General features: G+C 36.2%; 1 protein-coding gene and 2 pseudogenes across 1 annotated transcript in view; all 3 read left to right on the forward strand.

Moving 5' to 3' along the window:
- Nucleotides 1-23629, forward strand: part of TM9SF3 (transmembrane 9 superfamily member 3) — a 68140-nt gene that overhangs the window by 16448 nt on the left and 28063 nt on the right. The window contains exons 3-9 of the mRNA XM_023511777.1: nt 5287-5409; nt 7752-7912; nt 8933-9010; nt 13464-13595; nt 15840-16006; nt 19820-19936; nt 20819-20822. Of these exons, the coding sequence (XP_023367545.1) occupies nt 5287-5409; nt 7752-7912; nt 8933-9010; nt 13464-13595; nt 15840-16006; nt 19820-19936; nt 20819-20822 (782 nt within the window). The remainder of the gene's footprint in view (nt 1-5286; nt 5410-7751; nt 7913-8932; nt 9011-13463; nt 13596-15839; nt 16007-19819; nt 19937-20818; nt 20823-23629) is intronic.
- LOC111724325 lies at nt 14509-14608 on the forward strand (annotated as a pseudogene).
- On the forward strand, nt 14700-14799 carry LOC111724327 (annotated as a pseudogene).

The raw sequence follows: 23629 nt of genomic DNA on the forward strand, positions 1-23629 counted from the left end.
TTGTTGTTTGGCGGGTCCGGGCTGGGGATTCGAACCCGCCACCTTAGGTGTACGTGGCTGGCGCCTTAGCCGGTTGAGCTATAGGCGCCGAGCCTTGTTGTATTTTTTTCAGTCTTGTCTTCTTTCTTTTCTTCTGTTCATTGAATTGTATGTAAAAATTGAATTCATGTTACATGAGTATGATTTTTTTAAAAGTTTATTTAATAAACCGTTGTGTAGTACTTAACTAACAGGTGCTGTTCTAAGCACTTCTAACTCATTTAATAAGTATATGTATTTTTTTTTTTTAATTTTTTGTTTAGAAAAGGGGTCTTACTGTGTTGCCTAACTTCTAGGCTCAAGTGATCCTCCCATTTCGACTTTCCAAAGCTGTGGGATTACAGGCATGCACCCTCTCTTCTCAGCCTGTATAGTTTTATTCTGCTTTTTTCTCCTAAGTTTGTCCTTATATAGTTAATTACTCCTTTTAAAATGTGAGTATATAGTATTCTATAACTTGGATACTGTAATTCCCCCCCATTTCCCAGGTATAGGATGTTTTGATCTTATCTTCTATCCTTTTTTCCTTTCCTTACCTTACCTACCATCCTTCTTTTCTTTTTCTGCTTTTCTGAATAACAGTGCATTTGGCTTTCCTTGCACATAAGTATTTTGATGCATCTCTGAATCTTTTATTAGGATAGAGTCTTACAAATAGAATTACTGACTCAGGGTGTAAACATACTTAAGACAGTTCTTGGGAACTATAATCACCACATAGCCATTTAGGCTATGCTAGTTTATACTGCTAGTCAGGTTGGTCACTTAATCAATACTTTTTATATAGTAGTTTAATTAACTGTGAATATACTAATTTTTCTAGTCCTTGTTTTCCTTGAATTTATTCAACGGTTATCAAGTGTCTTACTGTGTTCCGGCACTGTTGTAAGCTCTGGCTATACAGAGTTCAGCTGGGAGCTCTGGGTTCGGGGATCCATGAACTCTCTGAAATTGCACACTTAATTTTATGTGAATGTGCATTTTGGCAGGAGTGCAAGGGAGATATCACTTTCATTGGATCCTCAAGGGATCTGAGGCCCAAGGAAATTTAAGAACTTTGTAAATTTGTTGGCACTTTCTATCCTTAAAACAACTCTGGGAAGGAGATAGATGTTATCTCTGTTTTACAGTTGAGGGAACTGAGTGGAGGTTAAATGACTTGCTTTTTTATTCATATGGCTAGTAGATACTAGAGCTCACTTTTCCGCTCATTTCTCTATTAATTTGTCTGTACTGATTTCATGAGACTTTGCCAATTGCTGCTGAGTTTGAGGGAGAGTCTTTCTCTTTTTCCTATTTAGTAATGTTATTATAAGAGGAAGTAAACAAAGTGTGGCATGATGTGTTCCTAAAGAATCATGAATAATCATAGTATCACATTTTTTCTCAATCTTTTCGCTGCCTATTTAATTATTAGTCTGGAGTTTTATTGGGAATTGATGATAGTCTATTGGTGTGTAGTTTCCAGAATCTACCTAACCTTGCTTTCTATTTGACAGATCATTGCTAACATTTGCCACTTTACAACTTTGGTTTTATTTTTTTCCCACAAAACGTATTTATGTTGGTAAAATCTCTATTGCATCTTCAGAATACCTCGGTGTTATGTTCTGTATGAGAAAGGTATATCCTGTTATAATTTTAAAGCAGTGATTTGTGGTAGCAAATTTTTTCAGATTGTTTGCTAGTTATGTAGAATACTGAACAATGATTCAGCATATTCAAACACATTGTATTAGTGTTCAGAGGGGCTCCCTCCTGAGAGAAGTGTTGTTTGGGTTGGGCAGTCAGACTCTTCAGTTATTTATGCTGTTTGTATTTGTCTACATCCCTGGAAGAGGAATTTCATTAAAACCAGAGCAGCATTCTTTTTACAGCCTGCCATCATGATAAGGTTTTCTTTTTACAGCAGCATTGCTTTTCCAGAGTTTATATCAATGAAAGATAATCTTCAAGGTCTCTTTGTCAATCCTGAGAAACTCTCCTGCAAAATTTCATTTGCTTAGATTTAGCATTTTCTCTTTCTGTACACACACGCGCACACACACATACACACACTAATTCATACACAGATGACTGTATAAAGGTGCACACCCTATTGCACATTATCTAGTAATTTTCTTTTTTTGATTTTTTTAAATTATATTGTTAACAATTGTTGACTTTTGTTTGTTTGTTTGTTTGTTTTGTTTAGTGCCTAGTCTATGCAGGGTATTGACACAGGTGTATCTGGGGATAAAAAGGATATAATTAGTTATGGACAAAACTTTCAAAATGTACTGGTGCTTTTGAGTTACTAAGGTGCTGGTTTGAGGCAGAAAATGGTACAGGCCTACAGTCCATAGGCAGGTATGGAAATAAAGCTAAAGGACTTCAGAGAAAGTGGCAGTCATTGGGGAGTGAGAGGTAAAGGGTGCGGGGAATCTGGAACTACTTGTGGAGGAAAGGGGGTGGGGATAGGAAAGATTTTAGGCTAGACATTTGAGGTAGAGTTAATAGCATGAGGAAGAAAGCTCAGAGGTCAATGGAGTACAAGGTTTGTGGGATGATAGATCAGTTGGGAAGCAGAGAGTTGAACTAAAGTTCAGACTGAGGAATCTTTTAAAAACTTTATACAGGTAAATGTCATATCATATATTTCAGAACACTGTACTTAAAACTACTGCATTGTTAATGACCACTATCAGTGAAAGTTTCTAACAGCAAGGAATTCAGTGGCTTTGCAGAGGTAGCTATGAGGTCTCCTGTAGAGGCTGGAGTTTGCTGCCCCTTTTGCCAGCATCTTCCTTTATTCGGCCAGTGCCTCTGTAACCGCAGTTGCCTGCTGCCTTTTGTTACCACATTCCATGGAGACCCCATTACAGAACTTCTTGCTGCCATTCTCCTACCCTCCCATGTTTCACTGCTCTGCTTCAGTTTTTACCAGTATCAAAACCCTAAATTCCTTGCTGCCTACAAGGGCCTGGGTAGAAAGAAAATCTGTGTGAGAGTTATTGTTGTAGGAAATCAAATTTACTTTGCTACTTTTTTTTTTAATAAGTAATTATTTTTTACTAAATCATAACTTTGAACATTGATGCATTTATGGGGTTCAGGGTACTGCTTCGATATATAATGTGAAATGTTTACACTGAACCAAGTAACACATCCATCACAATTATACTTATTTCTTAATAGTTTTGAAATATACTGTTGTATCATGCACATTAGGTGAGGGTCCCCCAAATACCCTCCCTTCTTCCATATCCCCTCTCCCCACCCCTCTCTCTCCTCTTCCCTTCTACTTTATGGACTATAGTTATGTTTTGCCATTCATATGATGGTGTAGGTGGTTATATATTGATTTCATAGTAGTATCGAGTACATTGGATACTTCCCTACTTTGAAAGTGAGAATATTTCTCCATCTTTCTTCCATGGGACTTCAGAGTTTGCTGTCATCTTTGAGGTTCTCATTTTGGGATACCTGCACTAGACTGATGTATAATAAGGGGACGCTGTTTTCTCTGTTGAGGGTTGGGGAGATGTATTGCTGGGTATCTTGAATTGTGACTTAGATTGCTCTTAATAGAGACATTAAATGGCTACCTATTGAAGATAGCCATTAAATTCATGGTAGAAGTATAGTTTATGTTTAAGAGGTTTGATCAATATTTAAGAAGTCTAGTAATGTTTGTTTGGAAAAAATACATTTCAGATTCTGGTTTTTTCTTTCTTTTTTTTAACACAGAGTCTCACTATGTTACCCTCTGTAGAGTGCCATGTTGTCACAACTCATAGCAACTTAAAACTATTGGGCTTAAGCAATTCTCTTGCCTCAGCCTCCTGAATAGCTGGGACTATAGGCACCCGCCACAACACCTGGCTATTTTTTGTTGCAGTTGGCATAGTTTAGCAGGTCCGGGCTGGGCTCGAAGCTGCCAGCCTCTGTGTATATCCCGGTGCCCTACTCACTGAGCACTGAGGCAACATTTCAGATTCTAAATAACAATATTGTAGGGCAAAGATAGTATAGAACTTAAAATCAAACCATTGCTTGCTTTCTTATTTTTAAGATTGATTGCTTTCATTCTCCTTTTTTTTTTTTTGAGACAGAGTCTTACTCAGCATCCTGGGTAGAGTGCTATAGCATCATAGCTCACAGCAACCTCAAACTCCTGGGCTCAAACTATCTTGCTTCAGTTTTCTATTTTTAGTAGAAATGAGGTCTCGCTCTTGGTCAGGCTGGTCTCGAACTCTTGAGCTCAATCAGTGTACCTGCCTTGGCCTCCCAGAGTACTAGTATTACATGTGTGAGCCATTGTGCCTGGCCTAAGATTGATTTCTTAAGTTTTTTCTAATTACTTTTGTAATACAGTAGAACCTGCATCATTGACCATGTACCTACATTCACCACCTCTGTAAATTGACCTAATTTTCATACAGTAGGCCTAGTTCCTTATGTTGACCACTTTTGTATGTTGACCAGTTTTGTTATAGTCCCTTGGGTAATATACTTCTACTGCATAACAAAATAATTTAATCCTTTTGACTAATATCTAGAGTGTAGACTTTTTGGATTTTGTTTTAGAAATATAAGCACATTTTTTGAAATACTAGGTTTATAAGTTTGGGGACCATCTGAACAGAATTATGTTATCATGGCTATTTTTGAAAGCAGCCAGGAATGGACATGACTCATTTTTAGGGAATTTTCAGGTAATTTATAAATAATACCTGCTGGTTAGAGGCTTGCCTCTTAATCTTCCTAATAATAAATAGTCACTGGGATTTTTTATAGAATCCGTGGCCTCTAGTGTGACTTGTATTTCTAAGAATGTTAAAATGAATGTTTATCTCAGAGATCTTACAGCCAGAAATTATCTCTATGTAGGATCATGTTCTTGAACTTTTGTATATTAAATGAAAACTTAATTGCTTGAAGTTTTTTATTTTTGTTTTTAAAATCAATTTAAAGTTACTTTGTAAATGCTCTTGTGTAATTTTCTTCATATAAATATAGGATGATTTCTTCATTTAAGGTAATCTTTGAAAATAATGATGATTAAAATTCTTTCAGCATAAAAAATCATAATGGTACACAAAAGAGAAAAGAATAATGTACAGGGCCTTTATATATTTATCACCCAGATTGAGTATTATGAATAGAAATTTTAACTTTGGGAATTGTTGGCTTTTTTCTTCTGTTATTTTTCTTGTAACTATTTTGCAAGCAAGCAGGCTAATATGCAATTTTTATTTCATGCAGATGATGTAATGCCAGCCACTTACTGTGAAATTGACTTAGATAAAGATAAGAGAGATGCATTTGTGTATGCCATCAAAAATCACTACTGGTACCAAATGTATATAGATGACTTACCAATATGGGGTAAGTATGTATGTTGTATTTGGGAAAATTTGCATAATGAGTAAAATTTATACAGTGACTCTTCTGGAGATTGTATACTGCATCATGAAATAAATTATTTTACTATTGTCCATATAATGATTTTAATACCAATTTTGTAGTGCCATATTATTTGAAGAATTTTTGAAATTGCTAAGCTTACTTCCCCCAAATAAAACTTTATACAGTATAATTTTTTAGAATCAAGGAAAAGTACTTGGAACAATATGACAAATCCTTCTGTTCCCATTTTTCTCCTATTTTAAATACAATTAAAGTGACTAGGATTTTGAAGTTTAATTCTGCCTTTTTTCTTATGTGGTACTATGGTAATTGGTATAGTTTTTAGATATGATAGTTTTTTGAATATCTTGTTTTGTTAGTTCCTATGTTATTTTCCAAAATTCTTAATATTTAAAAACTTTTTATGTTTTTTTCTCTTGTTTATCTGTATTAATGGAGAAGAGGTATGGCATAGTTTTTGCAAATTTATGCATAGTCCAAAAATGATTTGTGTTGGACTCGATTAAACTATTTAAAAAGGAACGCATAGCCAGCATATTTGATCACATTTTTCTTTTTCTTTTTTGTCTGTGGATATCTGCTCTTGTATGTAATTAATGTTTATTCTAATTCTTAAAATGTTAGCAGACTCCTGTGCTCATGAGCAGTAGACTATGAAAGTCTGAGCATATCAGATCAGAATTTAATATTATACTAAAATGAAATTTATAAGAAAGTTAATCTCAAAAGATAATTGTATACATCATTCCCATGTTGCATGTTAATTAAGTATATGTAGTAGCATTTCATTATAGATGATGGTAATTAACTATTACGGCAGCACAGACATTTCTGTGATCAGTTCTGAGGGTAGTAGGAAGATATATTCATTCAAGATTTCTGGATCTGTAGTTCAGGAAAATCCATTGGTCGGGGCTTCCTGTGTTTTTGTTGACAGAACAGATTCCTCCTCTATTCTTTTCTAGTGCTTATAGGTTCCTTGTCAGGATCTTTAGATTTTTGCAGTCATTGCTGTTAGCCTCTTTAGCTACTGTGGTTTTCTATGTTAAAATAAATCTTTTTTAGCCCTGGGATTTCAGGATCTGCTGTGTTTGGGGAGATACTTTTGGATGTCCTAGAATGTCAGAACCATGGGTAATCATTTTTTTTTTTTTTTACCACCCCCCCCACCATGGGTAATCCTTATCAGAATACTTGAGATAAAGGTTTCAGGGTCTCTTAAAAGCCTCTTGTAGAAGAGCTTCTTACTTAGTGTGATTATGTTGTCATTTCCAAAGTTTGGCTTTCAGAGTAGATAGGTAAATAAACCTTAATGAATTAATTATTCTTGGTTATGAGTTATATTTAAAAAGAAAAATATTAAAAATCAATTATTAGAAGGATTTTATTATTCCTCTGGCACCCCAACAAAACAAAACTATACTTCTTGAATTTATACCAATTAGCATCTCTTTGGTTAACAACCAAATAAGAAATGATCTTTTTTTTTTCTCCCTAATACTTTAATGGGATGCCTTGACCATAGGGAGAAAGCCCTAAGGACTGTAAGCCTCTTGGGAAGGATCTGGGCTTAGCTAGGTAGGGAATACTAGATAAGTGTTCAACAGTTTGAGGATTCAAGGGCTGGATTCTCAGTTCCCACCTGTTGCTTTTACATTGTGTGGATCTTTTCGTTCTAGTATCCCAAGTCATGATCAAAATGGTCATTTTAAATTATTACCTCATTACCATTTACCTTCAGTGTTCCTTTCATTTTGATGACTTTGCGGGGCAGGTCCAGTACTTAAGGTGTAAAAAAATTAGTTTAGTTTAGGTACCCATATGTACATGTGTGCATCTGTCTCATGAGGAACGGGTAGATCATAGGTTATAGGAGAAAGTACTGGACTGGGGCTCTGGAAACCTTGGTTTTAATTTTGGTGTGACCACTAGTAGCTGGGTAACCTTGACAGATGGTGATATAGCACTTGCCTGAAATTTTGAGATATTAGGAAGTATGTGCATACAAAGTGTTAATTGTTATAAGAAAATTACACTAATGACAAAACATGAACTTTGAGGATAAAACTGGTGATTATGCTGAGCTATTCATCACTTTTTCACTGTGGCATGATCATGGTGTGTGTTTGCTAAGTAGCTAATGAAGAGTCCAACTTATATTTTTGCCTTATTCTAACCATGAAAAATAATGGTAATATTGCTTTTTTAAAATAAAAAATACTTTCAATGAGCTTTTAGCTTCTAGGGTATTTTAAATATTAAACAATATTATCTTGTATAAAGTGTTTTTTCTTTTGTAGGTATTGTTGGTGAGGCAGATGAAAATGGAGAAGATTATTATCTTTGGACCTACAAAAAACTTGAAATAGGTTTTAATGGGAATCGAATTGTTGATGTTAATCTAACTAGTGAAGGAAAAGTGAAACTAGTTCCAAATACTAAAATACAGATGTCATATTCAGTAAGTATTAAAATACTTGTATGGAGGAAGTAGTATTTGTAACCTAAAATCAACAATTAAGTGTGTTGTTAATGAACATATAGCTTGAAATGGGACACAACAGATTATTAAAACTGTATTTTCTCAGTGTACCCAAGTAAGCTTCCTGAAAACAAGGAGATTTGCTTCAGATCTGTGTTATTAGATACCAGTTAAGCATTTGCAAGATCTACCATTTGCTGTAACAAAGTTTGCCATTATTATTGGGTAGAGCAACCCAGCCAGGTATTTTCATGGTTATGTTTTTAGATTGTAATACTTCATTCTGTTTTCTCTTTCCTTTTTACTATTGCAAGTAGAGTTGATGCTGTATTGTGAGTTGCTGGATATGGCATAGTTACCATGGCTTGTTTTGTCAGTTGGAGTAATATATACCTGCAGAGTGAGAGCTTATGAGACCCATTCCGCAACTGTCAAGCTAGTTCTGTTCTCATAGGCTTAAAAATAGTGGAAAGGAGAGAGAAATACAATTTAGTAGGCCTCTTTCTTTGTTAGTTGTTTTTAATCCTACTGGAGTGAGTCCTTTGCTAGTAGCCAATGTTGAAAGTTTTTTAAGCTTTGTGCATGTGTACCTAGTACAAATCATATTTGTATAACTAGAAAAGAAATTTGATAGTTGTAAGATAAGTAATACAACCTAAAAATAAAGATGTATGGATTGTTATTTTAATTGGTTTAAACACTTGCAATGTGAGCTTGTGTTTTATTGCCTTTATCAGGCCACAAAATGTAAGTTAGCAATAGGAAATAGTCCTTAAAAACTTGAAGTGATCCCTCTAAGGCAAGTTGAAAGTTTCGTTAATACACAGAGGAAGGTTGGCTTTATCATACTTGTTTCAATTTCTCATATTATCAGTGACATTCTACCAATTTCTCTAGTTAATTTTAAGTATGTAAATAGGTCTAAATTGTGCTCTGAGTTTTGTGATCAGATTATTTGTTTATTGGCCTTTATTTTTAAATGAAAAAATTTGTCTTCAGGTAAAATGGAAAAAGTCAGATGTAAAATTTGAAGATCGGTTTGACAAATATCTTGATCCGTCGTTTTTTCAACATAGGGTAAGTAAATAGTTTGTGCGTTTTAAGATACTGAGTATGTGCACTGAGTTTAACAAATACTGGGTATCTGCCATATGCAGGGCATCATGTCGAGGGCTGTGGATTTCAGGATTTAGCTAATGGTGATCTCACATGTGAACTTGAAGTCATGAGGGCAATGTGGAGTTTTAGAGGAGCAATCTAACACTCCCTTCTTCATGCCTTGAGTTTAAATCAATTAAGAGATATATAAGGAAGAAAACACAGGAGAAGCCAGAATATCTGATAAGCCTAATTTGGGAGAATGTGGCTTGTATTCATGGTCAAGTGGACTGGCTTCTTATTGCTGAAACTCAGAATTAGAAAGACATGACACACTCAGAAGGTATTGGACTATCTCATGCTTCACTACATGGGCACCTGCCCTTTGTAAAACCTATAGTGTGGAGAAAAAACAGAATGTGTGCATTCTCTGGAAAGGAAGGGCAGAATGAGAGAGTGACTGAGGCCAGGGGTTTTTGCAAGTAGAAGTCCTTCCATGTAGAAAGAAACATCAAGGATGGAAAGAAATGCCAACCATACCTCCTAATCCCCATAAAACAGAAACAAGCTGAATCTCAGTTCATAAGACAGTGGCATTGGTGCTAGTTTTGTACAGGTAGTTTAGTTCTGTATAGCAAATAACATACTTTGTTTTGGTGATTCCCTCCTTTAAGGATGGAGATAAAAAGACAGGCATAGGGGATATACATTCAGGAGTTTCTTCTCTAATTACTACCTTTTCTTTTGTTTGATCTAATCTTTTAGACTAAAATTCTGAAGTTTATTTGTCTCCTAGTTTTGAGATGGCCTATAAACCATTTTGTGGTTTCAGATTTTCATATTTCTGCTAGGTTCTCTGCATAGACTCTACCAGAACCTATCACTACTTCGAATCTTCCTCAGGGTCCTGGGATTTAAAAAATTAAGGAATTTAGGCTTGCCATCCATAGCACAGTGGTTATGGCACCAGCCACATAGCTGGATGTTGTGGCAGGCACCTGGAGTCCCAGCTACTTAGGAAGCTGAGGTAAGAGAATCGTCTAAGCCCAAGAGCTGGAGGTTGCTGTGAGCTGTGACACCATGGCACTCTGCCGAGGGTGACAAAAGTAAGACTCTGTTTCTTAAAAAAAAAAAAAAAAAAGAGGTGAGGTAGCTCAGACCAGGGTGGTAGCAGTGTAGGTGATGAGAGAATGTTAGATTGTGAATATATTTTGAAGTTAGAGCCAGCCAGACTTCCTGGTTGATAGGAAGATTAAGAAGGGTGGCACAGCAGGGATGGGGAACTTGCAGCTTCAAGGCCACAGGTGGTGGCTCTCCAGATCCCCAAGTGTGGCCCCTGAACTGAATATAAACTTCCCAGAAAAAAGTCTCTTTATTAAAAGTATTCGTTCTGTATAATTTAAATTAAGTCAGATCTCACACTCAGGGATCCAGAAGGCAACATACGGCCCGGAGGCCTCAGGTTCTCTACCCTGCTAGAGTTTTATGGAAATGGAGATACCATCCAAATGGAGACAGAAGTATAGACTTGTGAGGAGTTTGACTGCTAAAGGGAGCAAAGAAATGGTGCAGTATCCAGTAGGGTAGATGATGTTAAGAGGAGGTTTTGTTTTGTTTTGTTTTAAAGATGTGAGGAAAACATATGTTGATGAGGTTTGATGGAAAGTGAAAAACTCATGGTACAGGAGAAGGAGGGAGAATTACTGCAGCATTTCGCTTAAGTAGGCGGGAGAGGATGGGGTCTACTGTGTGAGTGTGGGGGTTGCTTCTAATGCAGTGACTAAAGGCAGAGGCAGGAGAGCTAGACTGAGTTCAGACTCTGGCTCTGCCAGTTACTTACTGTACTTGGGTAAATGACTCACTTCTTCAGTTTCTATTCCCTTAATAGTGAAACAGAGATTATAATACCTTGCAGTTGTTGGGAAGTTTCATTTTGATGAACTAGGTATAGCACCTGTCTGGCACACAGCAGGTGCTCAGTGGGATAGTCATTTATCTCCAGTTGTGTTCTAAAATTTATGACTGAGCATAGTGCTTCAAGATCAGCGACACTAGGGGGTGCTGGAGTGCAGCAGTTAGTAGGGTTAGTAAACTCCTTTGTAGCAGCATCAGGTTTCTTTGTTATTTTTGAGAAATATTTTTCTTGGTATAATAAAATTTCAAAATCACACAGAATTTCATAACTTTTAGAATAGATTTGTTATAAAATGTCAAGCTAGTAGTATATTGTAATAGGTATTGATTTAAAGTTTATATCTTAGATTAGAAAAGAACAGAGGGCATTGTTAGAAATTTTAGCATTTTAGGTCTATCTTATTACTAAATGGTGACAATATAAAACTTTTTCTTTAAAAACGTGATAAATTTGACTAGAAGAGAATATATGTTGTATATTTTTTCCCTCTGATTTTTGTTTTTAAATTTAAATATGCACCAGGGTAGCGCCTGTGGCACTGGCCCCATATGTTGGAGGTGGCGGGTTCAAACCCAGCCCCGGCCAAAATAAATAAATAAATAAATAAAAATAAATTTAAACACACACTAAATGTTAGTTCCATTGCCAGAAGGAATCAGAAGTGAATGTTATATGTGAAGCGGAAGATTCTGAGGTTACTTTTAGGGCAGTCTGAGTCTGAAATTCCAGAAAGACATTTAAGTAGAAATTACTGTAGTAGCAAAAGTCTAAAACATGAGTGAGAAAGAATGCTGGAGATTTGGGGTGCGGTGATGGGTGGAGGGTGTCATCATCGTCATCATCATTGGAATGCTAGTTAAGAGCTCTGAGAGCCTAAAGAAGTCACATCAGAGTACCGAGACTGGAGTGTCCAGAAAAGTTCACACAAGGTGGGAGGAGCCGGCAGTGAAGATGAAAGAGGAGAAGTGGTCAGTGAAGCAGGATGGTGTAGTGTCAGGAAAGATCATATGTGGCAGCGAGAGGAAGGGGAATGAGGCAGGTAATTGACCACTGAGTCTGTTTAGAAGGTCACTGCAGGCCTTTGAGAGAAATCTTGTGGGGCTAAAGTGAGATCATATTGTGTTTTTAAGGAAGTGAGGGAAGGAATGGTTCATGTAGTCTCGTTTGAAAAGTGTAGGCATTGAAAGGGAAGTGAAAGGATCAGAAGAATGAGAAGACAGAAGATGAAGCAAGCACTTTAAAAGATAATAATAGTGCTACTAATATATTTTATGTGGTGTTTATGATGTACCATATATTGTATATTTTACTTTTATTATCTTGTTTAAATCTTACGACAATCTCAGGGAAGAGATACCGTTAGAGACAAGGATCTTTGGAGATTGCTAATGTTGGTGAAAGGGGAAAGATGAGAGGTGCAAAATGAGAGGGGAAAAGACACCTCAAAGAGTGAATGAGATCTAGAGCCTACAGACAATATGGATTTTCAGAGGAGAAACAGCTTTTAGGAGATTGACAAGAGAAGTGCAAGGACAGGAGGATAAGTGTAGAAAGTTTGCGTCCTGCTAGATGGTAGAAAGGATCACCAGCTGAAGTGAAGATAGGAGAAAGGGTGGTGTTGAGGCCTCGAGACGAGAAATTGTGAAACTGTCTCTAGGCCATTTTGGGATTTAAAATATAAATAAAGGAATAACTGAGCAATGTCACAGACATAGTTCAGGTCATATGTACCGGGTTCTGAGATGCACTCAGAGATAAACAGTAGTACTTTGTGATAATGAACCAGAACCTGGACACAATGTTGTGACTAATGTGTGGGCAAAGTCAAAGCCAAGGGCGTCAAGAACATTGAGGAGCTAAGGGGTACCTTTCACTATTCTGTATACCAGGAGTGGTTAATTTTGAAAGGACTGAATAAAGATGGTGACAGGGTGGAAAGGCTAGGCTAACTGGAAACAAGTGAAGCAAATCATTCAGGACATTATGGCCTAAGTCTAGGGCTGCCAACTGTGATGGTTTGGGCTTGGTATTTTAAGGAGATTTTCAGGTTATTGTTCCATTAGGGGGAAGGGAACTAGCATATATATTTATTATTAAACCTTAAAAATCACTTACAACATAAGTATTATTTCCTCTGTTTTTCAAATGAGAAAACTGAGATCACGTAGCCAGAAATTAGGAGAGCCTGTGTTTAAAATCCAGGCCTTTTTGACTACAGGCCCATTTTTTTTCATGATATTTTATAGTGTATATCATTATAGCTAAATGGTACTTTACTCGTACAATAAGTTTGATTTTAAAAATTTGTGTAAACGACGTTTTCAGTGTATATAAAGAAAGCCAAACTGTTAACATAATGAATACTCATCCCAAAGGGTCTTAAGATCAGAATTTTATCTACAAGATTTTAAAACACTGTTTTTTTTTTTTGCATTAACATCTAGTTGATGTCATGAACCCCCTGAATTTTGTGACTGATATTTCATGTTGGTAACCTTTTATTTTCTGTTATTTTAGATACATTGGTTTTCAATTTTCAACTCTTTTATGATGGTGATCTTTTTGGTGGGCCTAGTTTCAATGATCTTAATGAGAACTTTACGGAAAGATTATGCTCGGTACAGTAAAGAAGAAGAAATGGATGACATGGTGAGCAAACATTTTACATGAAATGTATGAAAACAGTTTAACTCAGTGTTTTTTTTGAAAGTTGGAATGTAGATCACAGTTTCTGGCCAGGTGTGTTTTCAGAATTTTTAGGTGGGGTTTTTTGTTTGTTTGTTTGTTTGTTTATTTTAAGAGCCAGGATCTCATTTTGTCATCCTGGCTAGAGGACTGCAGTGATGTGCTTAGAGCTCTCTGTTACCTCAAACTCCTGGGCTCAAGTGATCCTCCCACCTTAGCCTCCTGAGTAGCTGGAACTAGTCATATGCCACCACACTCAGCTAATTAAAAAAAAAAAAGTCTTTGTAGAGATGAGATTTCACTATGTTGCCCAGCTTGGTCTTAAACTCTTTGCCTCAAGTGAACATTCTGCCTTGGCCTCCCAAAGTGCTAGGATTGTAAGTATGAGCCACTGTGCCCAGCCCAGCAGTATTTTTAGGTCTTAGAGAGGTGTAAAACTCCCAGTGTTATCTGGGACCCTGCCCTGTAATCAAATATATTAACTTTTTAAAATCAAAACACATGTATGTTCACCCTAAGTGGGGTAAACAAACCATGTACATAACCTCTTGTTATTTTAAAACAAGTTTTGTCACCAATTAAGGCTATGTCAAACTTAAGAAAGAAAATTGCAAGCCTAGGAGGTTATAGTCCTGTATTGGTAACTTTCAAATGCTGTTAAATATTACATAAAATTCAAGGAATGGGTGGAAGGATTATTATACATTTAGTAAAAATATTAAGGTTTGAAAGGTTTGTTTTCTAAATTTTTTACTAAATTATAGAACAAAAAGTACGTTCTCTACAATGTTATTGGCTATTTTATGTAAGTATCTTCTATTAATGAAATAGATTTGGTGAACAGAGTTTAATTTTTTAAAATTTCATTATTAATATAGTGCTCGCTTTGGCAGCACATATACTAAAATTGGAAGAGAAGATTAGCATGGCCCCTGCACAAGGATGACATGCAAATTCATGAAGCGTTCCATATTTTAAAAGACAAAAAAAATTTCATATTAATATAAAGATATAAATGTTTAAGTATTACATTGTCTTCATTTCTAAGGTAAAGTTTAAGTTGTAGTTGAGCACTTGCCCCAGAGGGCTTATTGGAACGATACAGAGAAGATTAGCATGGCCCCTACACAAGGATGGCATGCAAATTCGTGAAGTGTTCCACATTTTAAAAGACAAAAAAAATTTTCATATTAATATAAAGGTATAAATAAATGAAATTGTCTTCATTTCTAAGGTAAAGTTTAAGTTATAGTTGAGCACTTCACCCAGAGGGCTTATTGAACACCCAGGGTTTAAAATTTAAAATTTGAACTTTCTAAAGTATGTTGTGAAGTATCATAGGAATAGACAGAATATTTGGTGCTTCTCAGATGTATGTGACCAGGATTCTCACCTAAAACAGATTATCTTGAAGGACCTTCTTCCTTAAGAAACACTGTTTTAGAAACCGTTAAACTGTTACAGAAACAGTTTTAGGAACACTTGCTTATTCATGTTGAAAAGTAAAAATTGAATTAACAGTTTAAGGAACACTTGCTTATTCATGTTCAAAAGTAAAAATTGTGACATGAATGGTGGGGACAGTGCCTGAAAGTAATAGTAGGAGAGTCAGTGTACTGTTCTACAGATCGACCATTTCATTTTGTTCCCAAACCTTTTCTTTTTCCAATATTTGAAATTCTCTGAACACAACCAGGAGTTAACCTCCTGAACCTTAGCATCTTAACATTGTAAGTTTTTTTTTGGTGAGGGGAGACAGAGTCTCACTCTATCACATTGGGTAGAGTGTATAGCACCAGAAACCTCATATTCTTGGGCTCAAGCACTCCTCTTGCCTCAGCCTCCTGAGTAGCTGGGACTATAAGTGTGTACCACAACATCCAGTTAGTTTTTCTATTTTTAGTAGAGATGAGTCTTGCTCTTGCTCAGGCTGGTCTTAAACTCCCCAGTTCAAGTGATCCACCTGCCTCAGCCTCCCAGAGTGCTAGGATTTCAGGCATGAGCCACCATGCCTATCCAACATTCTAAGTTATTAAGGCAATGATTATTTTAAATTTGAAATATCATTTCTCAATATTTTGAAACTCTTTGAATAGCTATAAATTTGGAGGGAAGAAACTTAACAAGTGTAATTTTTTACCTTTCTACTGTATTTTAATTTGATTCTGACTGATTTGCGTTTCTCTATTCATACACATTTGCATATAGGATAGAGACCTAGGAGATGAATATGGATGGAAGCAGGTGCATGGAGATGTATTTAGACCATCAAGCCACCCACTGATATTTTCTTCTCTTGTTGGTTCTGGATGCCAGATATTTGCTGTGTCTCTTATTGTTATTATTGTTGCAATGATAGAAGATTTATATACAGAGTAAGTACCTGTACTTCATTACTTTTTTGTTGTAATCATCAAAACCTTTTAAGTCACTCATAATTAAATATTTGCTTATTTCAGGTAACTTAGAATCTATGGTAAAAGCCATTAGTGCAGGCAAATTAAATAATAATAATCTTCACTGAAAGTATTTTTTCTGTTACATGCTAAAACTTACTAGTATTACTGAACATTTTTGTTGGTTATAAAGGTTATATTTTATTAGAGATAAGAGCAGAGGTTAAGTTGAATCCTGAGTTGTTTGACAAAGTGAATTGGCATTTTTTTAAAGTTAAAGATACAATAGGAGCTTCATAAAAAGTATAAGAATCTCCCAGTTACTATATTATTATTTCACATTTACCTCCAAAACTGGGAGACTTCTATAGGATAGATCATAAGGAATAGTAAAAAGACTGATGGGAAAGTCACATGAGGTTAGAAAAATAATTGAGTGGCTTTAAAAAGTCCTGGGTCAGATCAATATCTTACCTTTACCTGGCTTTTGGTACATTTTTCCTTGTCAAAAACCATTTGCAAGAAATTCTTGATTTGAGGTCTTTGAATTATAAGAAAAAGTTATACATTCACAGAAGATCTGAATTCCCTACGGAATGGTCCTATAATCTTGTCCTCAGAGAGCCACACCTCTATGAAGTAAAGCCACTCTGGTGCCTGAGTGGTAGTGATTGTAATCCAGGCATTCGAATGCTGCCCCATGAAGTCCTTAGTCAGAATGCTTTTCATTGGTAATATTTCATATCTCTACTTCAGTTAATGTATTCTTTCCTATATATCCTTCATATTGGGTTGATAAGCAATAAATTTTTGCTGAAAGAATAGTTCTTTTATTTTTTGAGACAGAGTCTCCCTCTGTCCTTGGTAGAGTGCTATGGTGTCACCGCTCACAGCAACCTCCAACTCTTGGGCTTAAGTGATTCTCTTGCCTCAGCCTCCCAAGTAGCTGGGACTACAGGACCCGCCACAACACCCAGCAATTTTTTGGTTGTAGTTGTCATTGTGTTTGGCAGGCCCAGGCTGTGTTTGAACCTGCTAGCTCCGGTGTATGTGGCTGGTGCTCTAGCCACTGAGCTACAGGCGCTGAGCTGAAAGAGTAGTTCTTTAGTCATATGGTAAATATTTGACTTTATACTAAATAGTTGTTTCCTCTGCCAAGTAAAAAGTTCGTTGAGAGTAGAGGCTAGGTCTTAACTTATCTTTACGTTTTGGAAGTACCTTCATAAAGAGTTTTGTACGTGGAAGGTACTCAGTCAGTGCTTGCTGAACTAAAGTGATTATGTATTAACTAACAAAGCTGTTTCTCTGTAGTTTCTGTCATTTGTTTCTGTGTAGTTTCTGAATTCTTTGCAATTCATCACCACATAGTTTTAAAATAATTAATCCAAACTTAAATTTCAGAGTTTTGAAGAGTAGTTTGTGAATTTTAGGGTGTAATATATTTTAGATAAACTGAATCCTACAAAAAAAAAAAAGACACCTTTCAAATATGCCAAGAAGTTGTGCCTTACTTTAAATACTGGATTAAATTCATAATCCAGGCACTGACAGTGACTATTCCATCACATTCTTCTGAGCTACAAGAGGGTAACCTCTCCTAGAATCCAAGTATTTGCTGTGTCCCTTTTGAAAACGTTAGTTTTAAAATTTGGTAACTCACTTTTTAGTAGAAGCTCCTCCTCTTAAAGACCTTTCCCTTTTAGGAATAAGAAGCAACTCTCTAATTCATGAGATTCGCAGGCTGGTAATACATTGTTATTTTTTAGCTTGTAAATGGTTGTTCTTTGTTGTGTTTATTTCAAGTGAACATGATTAGCTATAAGAACTAGAGCAGTAATTATTGTGAAATAGAAGGGGCTGATGTTATTGAGGTTTCACGTTAGGTGCTTTATGCACATTAGATCCTTTAATCTTCACATCAGTGCTTGATAGTGAAGGGACTAATTATTATTTCCATTCTTAAAGAGGAAAGTTAAAGCTCAGAGAGGTTAAGTAATTTGATTGAGATCACACAACTATTAGTAAAGGGTGTTAATAAACTGGGGATTGAACTTAGGCAGTCTTACTCCAGAACTCTTTTCTTAATTTGCTATGTGATGGAAATGAAAATACTGATAATAACAATACAAAATGGTGATAAAGTGAAAATTTGCATATAAAATTGGGATGAATCATTCTAGAATAGGAATAATTCTAAAGGATAAAGAGCAGATAATGTGACATGAAAACAAATCGCTTCTGGGTCATCATAACAATCAGAGAAGAAAAGTATTGGGAGTGTAGGTAGATTGACTGTCGATGTGGATGCCTGTGTATATGTGACGTGAATCCTTGAGAAGGCAAGGGCAGGCCTGGTAGCCCTGCTGCTGTTCTCTGAAACTTTGTTGGAGTGTGGTAAGGTAGTGGCAAGTGTAGGCAAAACAGCTCCTTGAATGTTTCCCCTTCTAGTTTTGGAGATGTGAATAAAGGAGGACAGGTAGGTCTTTCTTCAGCAGTTTTTTCAGTGTGGTTTAAAATGGATTACTTGGTGTGTGTGGGGGGGGGGAGTTTTATGAACAAAAAGGCAAAGGTTATATCTTACTTTTAGAGTTATGATGGATACTTACACTTTGATTTCGTGTCTCTGGGGTCTGCAGACTTATCAAGCTTAAATACCTGGTAGTCATTTTGGACTCTGAATGCCGTAGGCAACCTATTTGAATCCTTTCTTCTGATATTAGAAACTTTCGACTGCTATTAGACTGGTCTTAGACTGAAAGCTGCCTTTCTCTCTTTAGTCTAGGTCAGCCTTAACACCCATTATAACCAGAGAATGGGTCAAATTTGTTAATGACGGTCTAAAAGGAATAAATTAGTGCTTAATTAGGTTTTTGAAAAAACATTTGGTTTTTAAAACTGATTAACTTTGAGACGTATGATCTTTTAAATTTCGAAATGACAAATTCTCATGTTAGCTGTATATTGATAGAAATGAAATACTGTTGTGTTTTCACTGTTATGCATCCACTTTAAGAAAGTGAGCATAGGTATTTGAGCAGAGGAGTGTTACATATTTTAAGATTAGCAAGTTGAAATATATAGTGAGTTAAGTTCATTTTTATATGTAGCAAATCATACTGTCATTTATCATTTTAATCCTCTTTGCAATTAGCGATTTAAAAAATATTTTCTCCAGTTTTACTCCACAGAAGGGTTGATCTGAATTCCCTAAATATTCAGAGAATAGGTTAGGAATTGTTGATCTGAGTTAATGTTGACTTGTAGACTTACAGTTTTTTAAAAAATCATTTTTAACAGTACAAGGAAAAGTCTCAGTGTTACACCATTTAAAATAATAGCATTTAATATATTACACTATCATTTTATTTCTGTGAGCAGGGAAGAATCATAGGCAGTTGAATTAAGTTATGAAAAGGGCTCTCATTTTCCTTAGTAGACGAATATCCTGTTCGATATGGGATTGGTTTACAGGGTTGCCTAACAGTTTAGTGCCTGCTTTTAATACTTTTGCCAAAGAAATGTGAAGTACGTGTTTAGAATATATTATGAAATTTAACTGCAGGCTTAAAAACATCACGGTCAATTTGGTATTGTAAAAGTGCAGTTGTAAGTGGAAATTTCATTCACTAGAATATGTTTTGAGGTTTTTTCTTTTGTAGTTCAGTATTTTATATTTTTGTGTTTCTGTTAAATTTATCTTTGAAATTAAACTAATGCTAATGTGGTACACTATATGTTGGTTTCTCTAAATTGTTGGTTTTAATTCAACATCTGTGTTGTTTGCCTTTTTAGGAGGGGGTCAATGCTCAGTACAGCCATATTTGTCTATGCTGCTACATCTCCAGTGAATGGTTATTTTGGAGGAAGTCTGTATGCTAGACAAGGAGGTAACTTAGGAATTATCACTTGGTATTCTTAATTTTTGATGCTAATATTTTACTGTGAAGTATCTGGAATTCAAAATGAATAGTAAAGCCATTGTAAAATCCTTTGTTGTACTGCTTCACATTATTTCTAACAAACCCATTATGTATTCTATCTTGTTTTTTGGAATTCTTGCATTTTATTCTCTAAAATTATGAATAATTGATAGATTATTTCCATTGTTCACTATAAAATTAGCCCTGAAAAACATGTAGTGTAGGAGAGTACATTTAAGTTATCGGCACTGTTTGCTTTGAGGCACCTAGCTCTAAATATAATATGTGTGAGGCCTCCACACAGAGGATCGCTTTATAGATGAAATGTAAACGCACATTTATATGGTAAGGTTTCTGGACAGTGGAAGGAGAATAGGAAGGAGAGTTGTTCATATCTGTTGGTACTTAAATATTTATCAAAGGACCCTATGCAAAGATTTCTGTTACTTAGTGTCGCAATCTCTTGCCAAGAGCACTTCATCTTAAATAGCCCCTTACTTCTTTGCTCCTATGACCTAGAAATGACAGGAATAATACACGGATGATAGAAAGATACTGCTCCTTGGTGTGTCTTTCTGCTTTGACTTTCAGAGCTCCTTTATTTTCCTTGTAGTAGTCTTTGTTTTCGAATAGGGTTAGAAAAGTGTGATAGTAGATTTGCATATTTTAGTTTATGACTAGTTACTAAAAGAGCTTACAATTAATTTTTAAGGATAGAGTTGTGATTTTCACAGCCCATCCTGAGTAATGTCAGCATTAGGAGATCCTGCCTTCTTTTCAGTAGACTTAAAGAGATGGTTATAGGAAATCAGAGCATAAGATTATTTAAAATTTCTGGTTTACCATTGGTTTTTTTATTGGGCCTACTTAGTGTGGTCTGTACCTTCAATAAAGATAATTTTGATTGCCTGACAGAATTTCAATAAAGATAATTTTGATTGCCTGACAGAGTATCATTATAGATTTGTGACCATTTTAGTTAAGTGTTGAAGTCCTTACATCCTTCCTCCAAATGTGGGAAATGAGTCCTATCACAGAAGATTATATCTTAAGGAAGTAAGGATGCCTAAAGCAACTTCTACTTTGAATTCAATTTGGAAACTAGTTAGGCTAAAAATCTTAGTTTATGACTTCCCAAAAGTCTCCACAGCAGAAAAAGATGTTTTTTTTTTGTTTTTGAAACAGAGTCTCACTATGTCGCCTGTGGCATCACAGCTCACAGCAACCTCAAACTCTTGGGCTTAAGTGATTCCTTGCCTCATCTTCCCAAGTAGCTGGGACTACAGGCACCCAACAGATAATACCTGGCTATTTTTTGTTGTAGTTGTCATTGTTGTTTAGCTGGCCTGGGCTAGGTTCGAACCTGCCATCCTCAGTGCATGTGGCTGACGCCATAACCACTGTGCTACAGGTGCTGAGCCAGAAACAGATTTTTTTTAAACAGGAAATTTATTTATACTTGGACATAAGTTTACCTTTAGTCTGGTTGCAAGTTAAGAACACCCAGCCAGACTTTTCTTTACTATACTTATTTTTGAAGGCTGGCAGTTGAGGGCTAGGATTATGTTGTGATTCATAGTGTCCTGAGGAGGTCTGATAGTGTCCTGATATTTTGTCTGAACAATCTCTAAAAAACAGATTAATTTAGAGGTCTGTCCAGGGAATTAGGAATTTTTCATGTATCGCAGGGTTGGAACTACAGTGAAGCTCAAGGTCTTCACATTGTCCTTACTGCCCTGAACAATGCTGTAAGACCCAACTCGAAGCCAGTAGTAACGTGGAGCTTAACTAGAGTCTGCAAGAGTGGGGAGGTGGGGGCGGTAGAAAGCACAACTACAAAGATGCCTGGGCTACTACTTGTACCCAATGGAATGGGTGTGGGATTCTTTTGACTGTTGAAAGAAAAAGGAGAAAGAGAGTTGGATATGGAGTTTTATTAATACATGTGTGAATTTGAGAAGATAGTGGAAAGCGCAGGAAAAGAAAATTCTAGGCTGGGCGCCTATAGCTCAACCGGCTAAGGCGCCAGCCACGTACACCTAAGGTGGCGGGTTCGAATCCCCAGCCCGGACCCGCCAAACAACAATGACGGCTGCAACCAAAAAATAGCCGGGCGTTGTGGCGGGCGCCTGTGGTCCCAGCTACTTGGGAGGTGGAGGCAGGAGACTCGCTTGAGCCCAGGGGTTGGAGGTGGCTGTGAGCTGTAATGCCATGGCACTCTGCCCAGGGGGACAGCTTGAGGCTCTGTCTCAAAAAAAAAAAAAAAAGAAAAGAAAATTCTAGGAAGGTGTTGGGATTAAAGAAATACTTAATTTTAATTAATTGATGTTCTTTTTGTATTGTTTAGATGCTATGAATTAGTTGGAAAGGAAAGATTTTTAAAACTTGAAAAGGAGAGCGTTCAGAAGCAAAGGTGGGGAATGTTACAATTTGGAGTAGTAATTCTGTGAGGCAGATGTTTAAAAAGAACTTTATATAGAAGAAAACAACAGGCTATTGCTTGTCTTTCCTATAGCACTTCCTGTTTGATTCCCTGTTGCTAATGATTGTGGAATTGAATTTTAATAGTGATCCAATGTTAATTATTTACATTTCCTTCTTAAGCTGTATAAAGATACTGTCTGCCAGCTTGTATGCTCTGCTGTATTAGAAAGACAGCTCCTTGTTGCTTTCCTGGTCAATATGAGCATGATTTAATATTTTTGATTATATAGTTAAAAAATGTCTTTCCTTGATTATTTAAGCAATAAATACTTTGTAGAATTTTGGCAATACACAGAGGTACAAAGAAATAGTAAAACTTATAAGTCTATAGTTCTGAGTGCTGAGAGAAAACTCACGAAATACATTCTGTTGTTTCTTTACAAACACAGAAATACATTTAAATACATATTTATAATCACAATTACAAAACTACAAGTAAATATAGAGATTGTCTAATCTGAGAGTTTTTAGACCTTTTTTTTTAAAGCAGTGTAATTTCCTTTTCAAATGAAAGTTTACATGAAACTCTAGTGTATACAACTGTGGAAGATGGAATTGTTGTGGTTGATGCAAGGTTGGGGGCCTTGGGATTTTCATTCAGTAGTCTAGTAATAGTTTGAAAGTCCCTCTTTAGCCCAGAGAGATTGAATGACTTAACTGAAGTTCATAGCAGTTCAGTGGCAGAATCAAGACGAAATATGAGAATATTTTTCCAGGACACCTACTGCCAAAGCTGTGTTTCTATTATACGTACTTGAAGAACTGGACTGGTCTTTGTTAGCAATTTTGGGGAAATGATTATTAGGATGTTAAATTTCATGATCTCTATTTTAAAATCTTAAGTAAAGGGGGCATCCAGTGGTTAGGGCACCAGCTATGTGCACTGGGGCTGGTAGGTTCGAACCCAGCCTGGACTTGCTAAACAACAACAACCAAAATAGCTGGGCATTGTGGCAGGCGGCTATAGTCCCAGCTACTTGAGGCTGAGGCAAGAGAATCTCTTGAGCCCAAGAATTTTAGGTTGCTGTGAGCTATGAAGCCACAATACTCTACAGAGGGTGACAAAGTGAGACTCTGTCTCAATTAAAAAAAAAAAATCTTGGCTCGGCACCTATAGCTCAGCCGGCTAAGGCGCCAGCCACGTACACCTAAGGTGGCAGGTTTGAATCCCCAGCCCGGACCCGCTAAACAACAATGA

Source organism: Otolemur garnettii, unplaced genomic scaffold, assembly GCF_000181295.1.
Source record: "Otolemur garnettii isolate 467f Iridium unplaced genomic scaffold, OtoGar3 scaffold00021, whole genome shotgun sequence".
Classification (NCBI taxonomy): domain Eukaryota; kingdom Metazoa; phylum Chordata; class Mammalia; order Primates; family Galagidae; genus Otolemur; species Otolemur garnettii.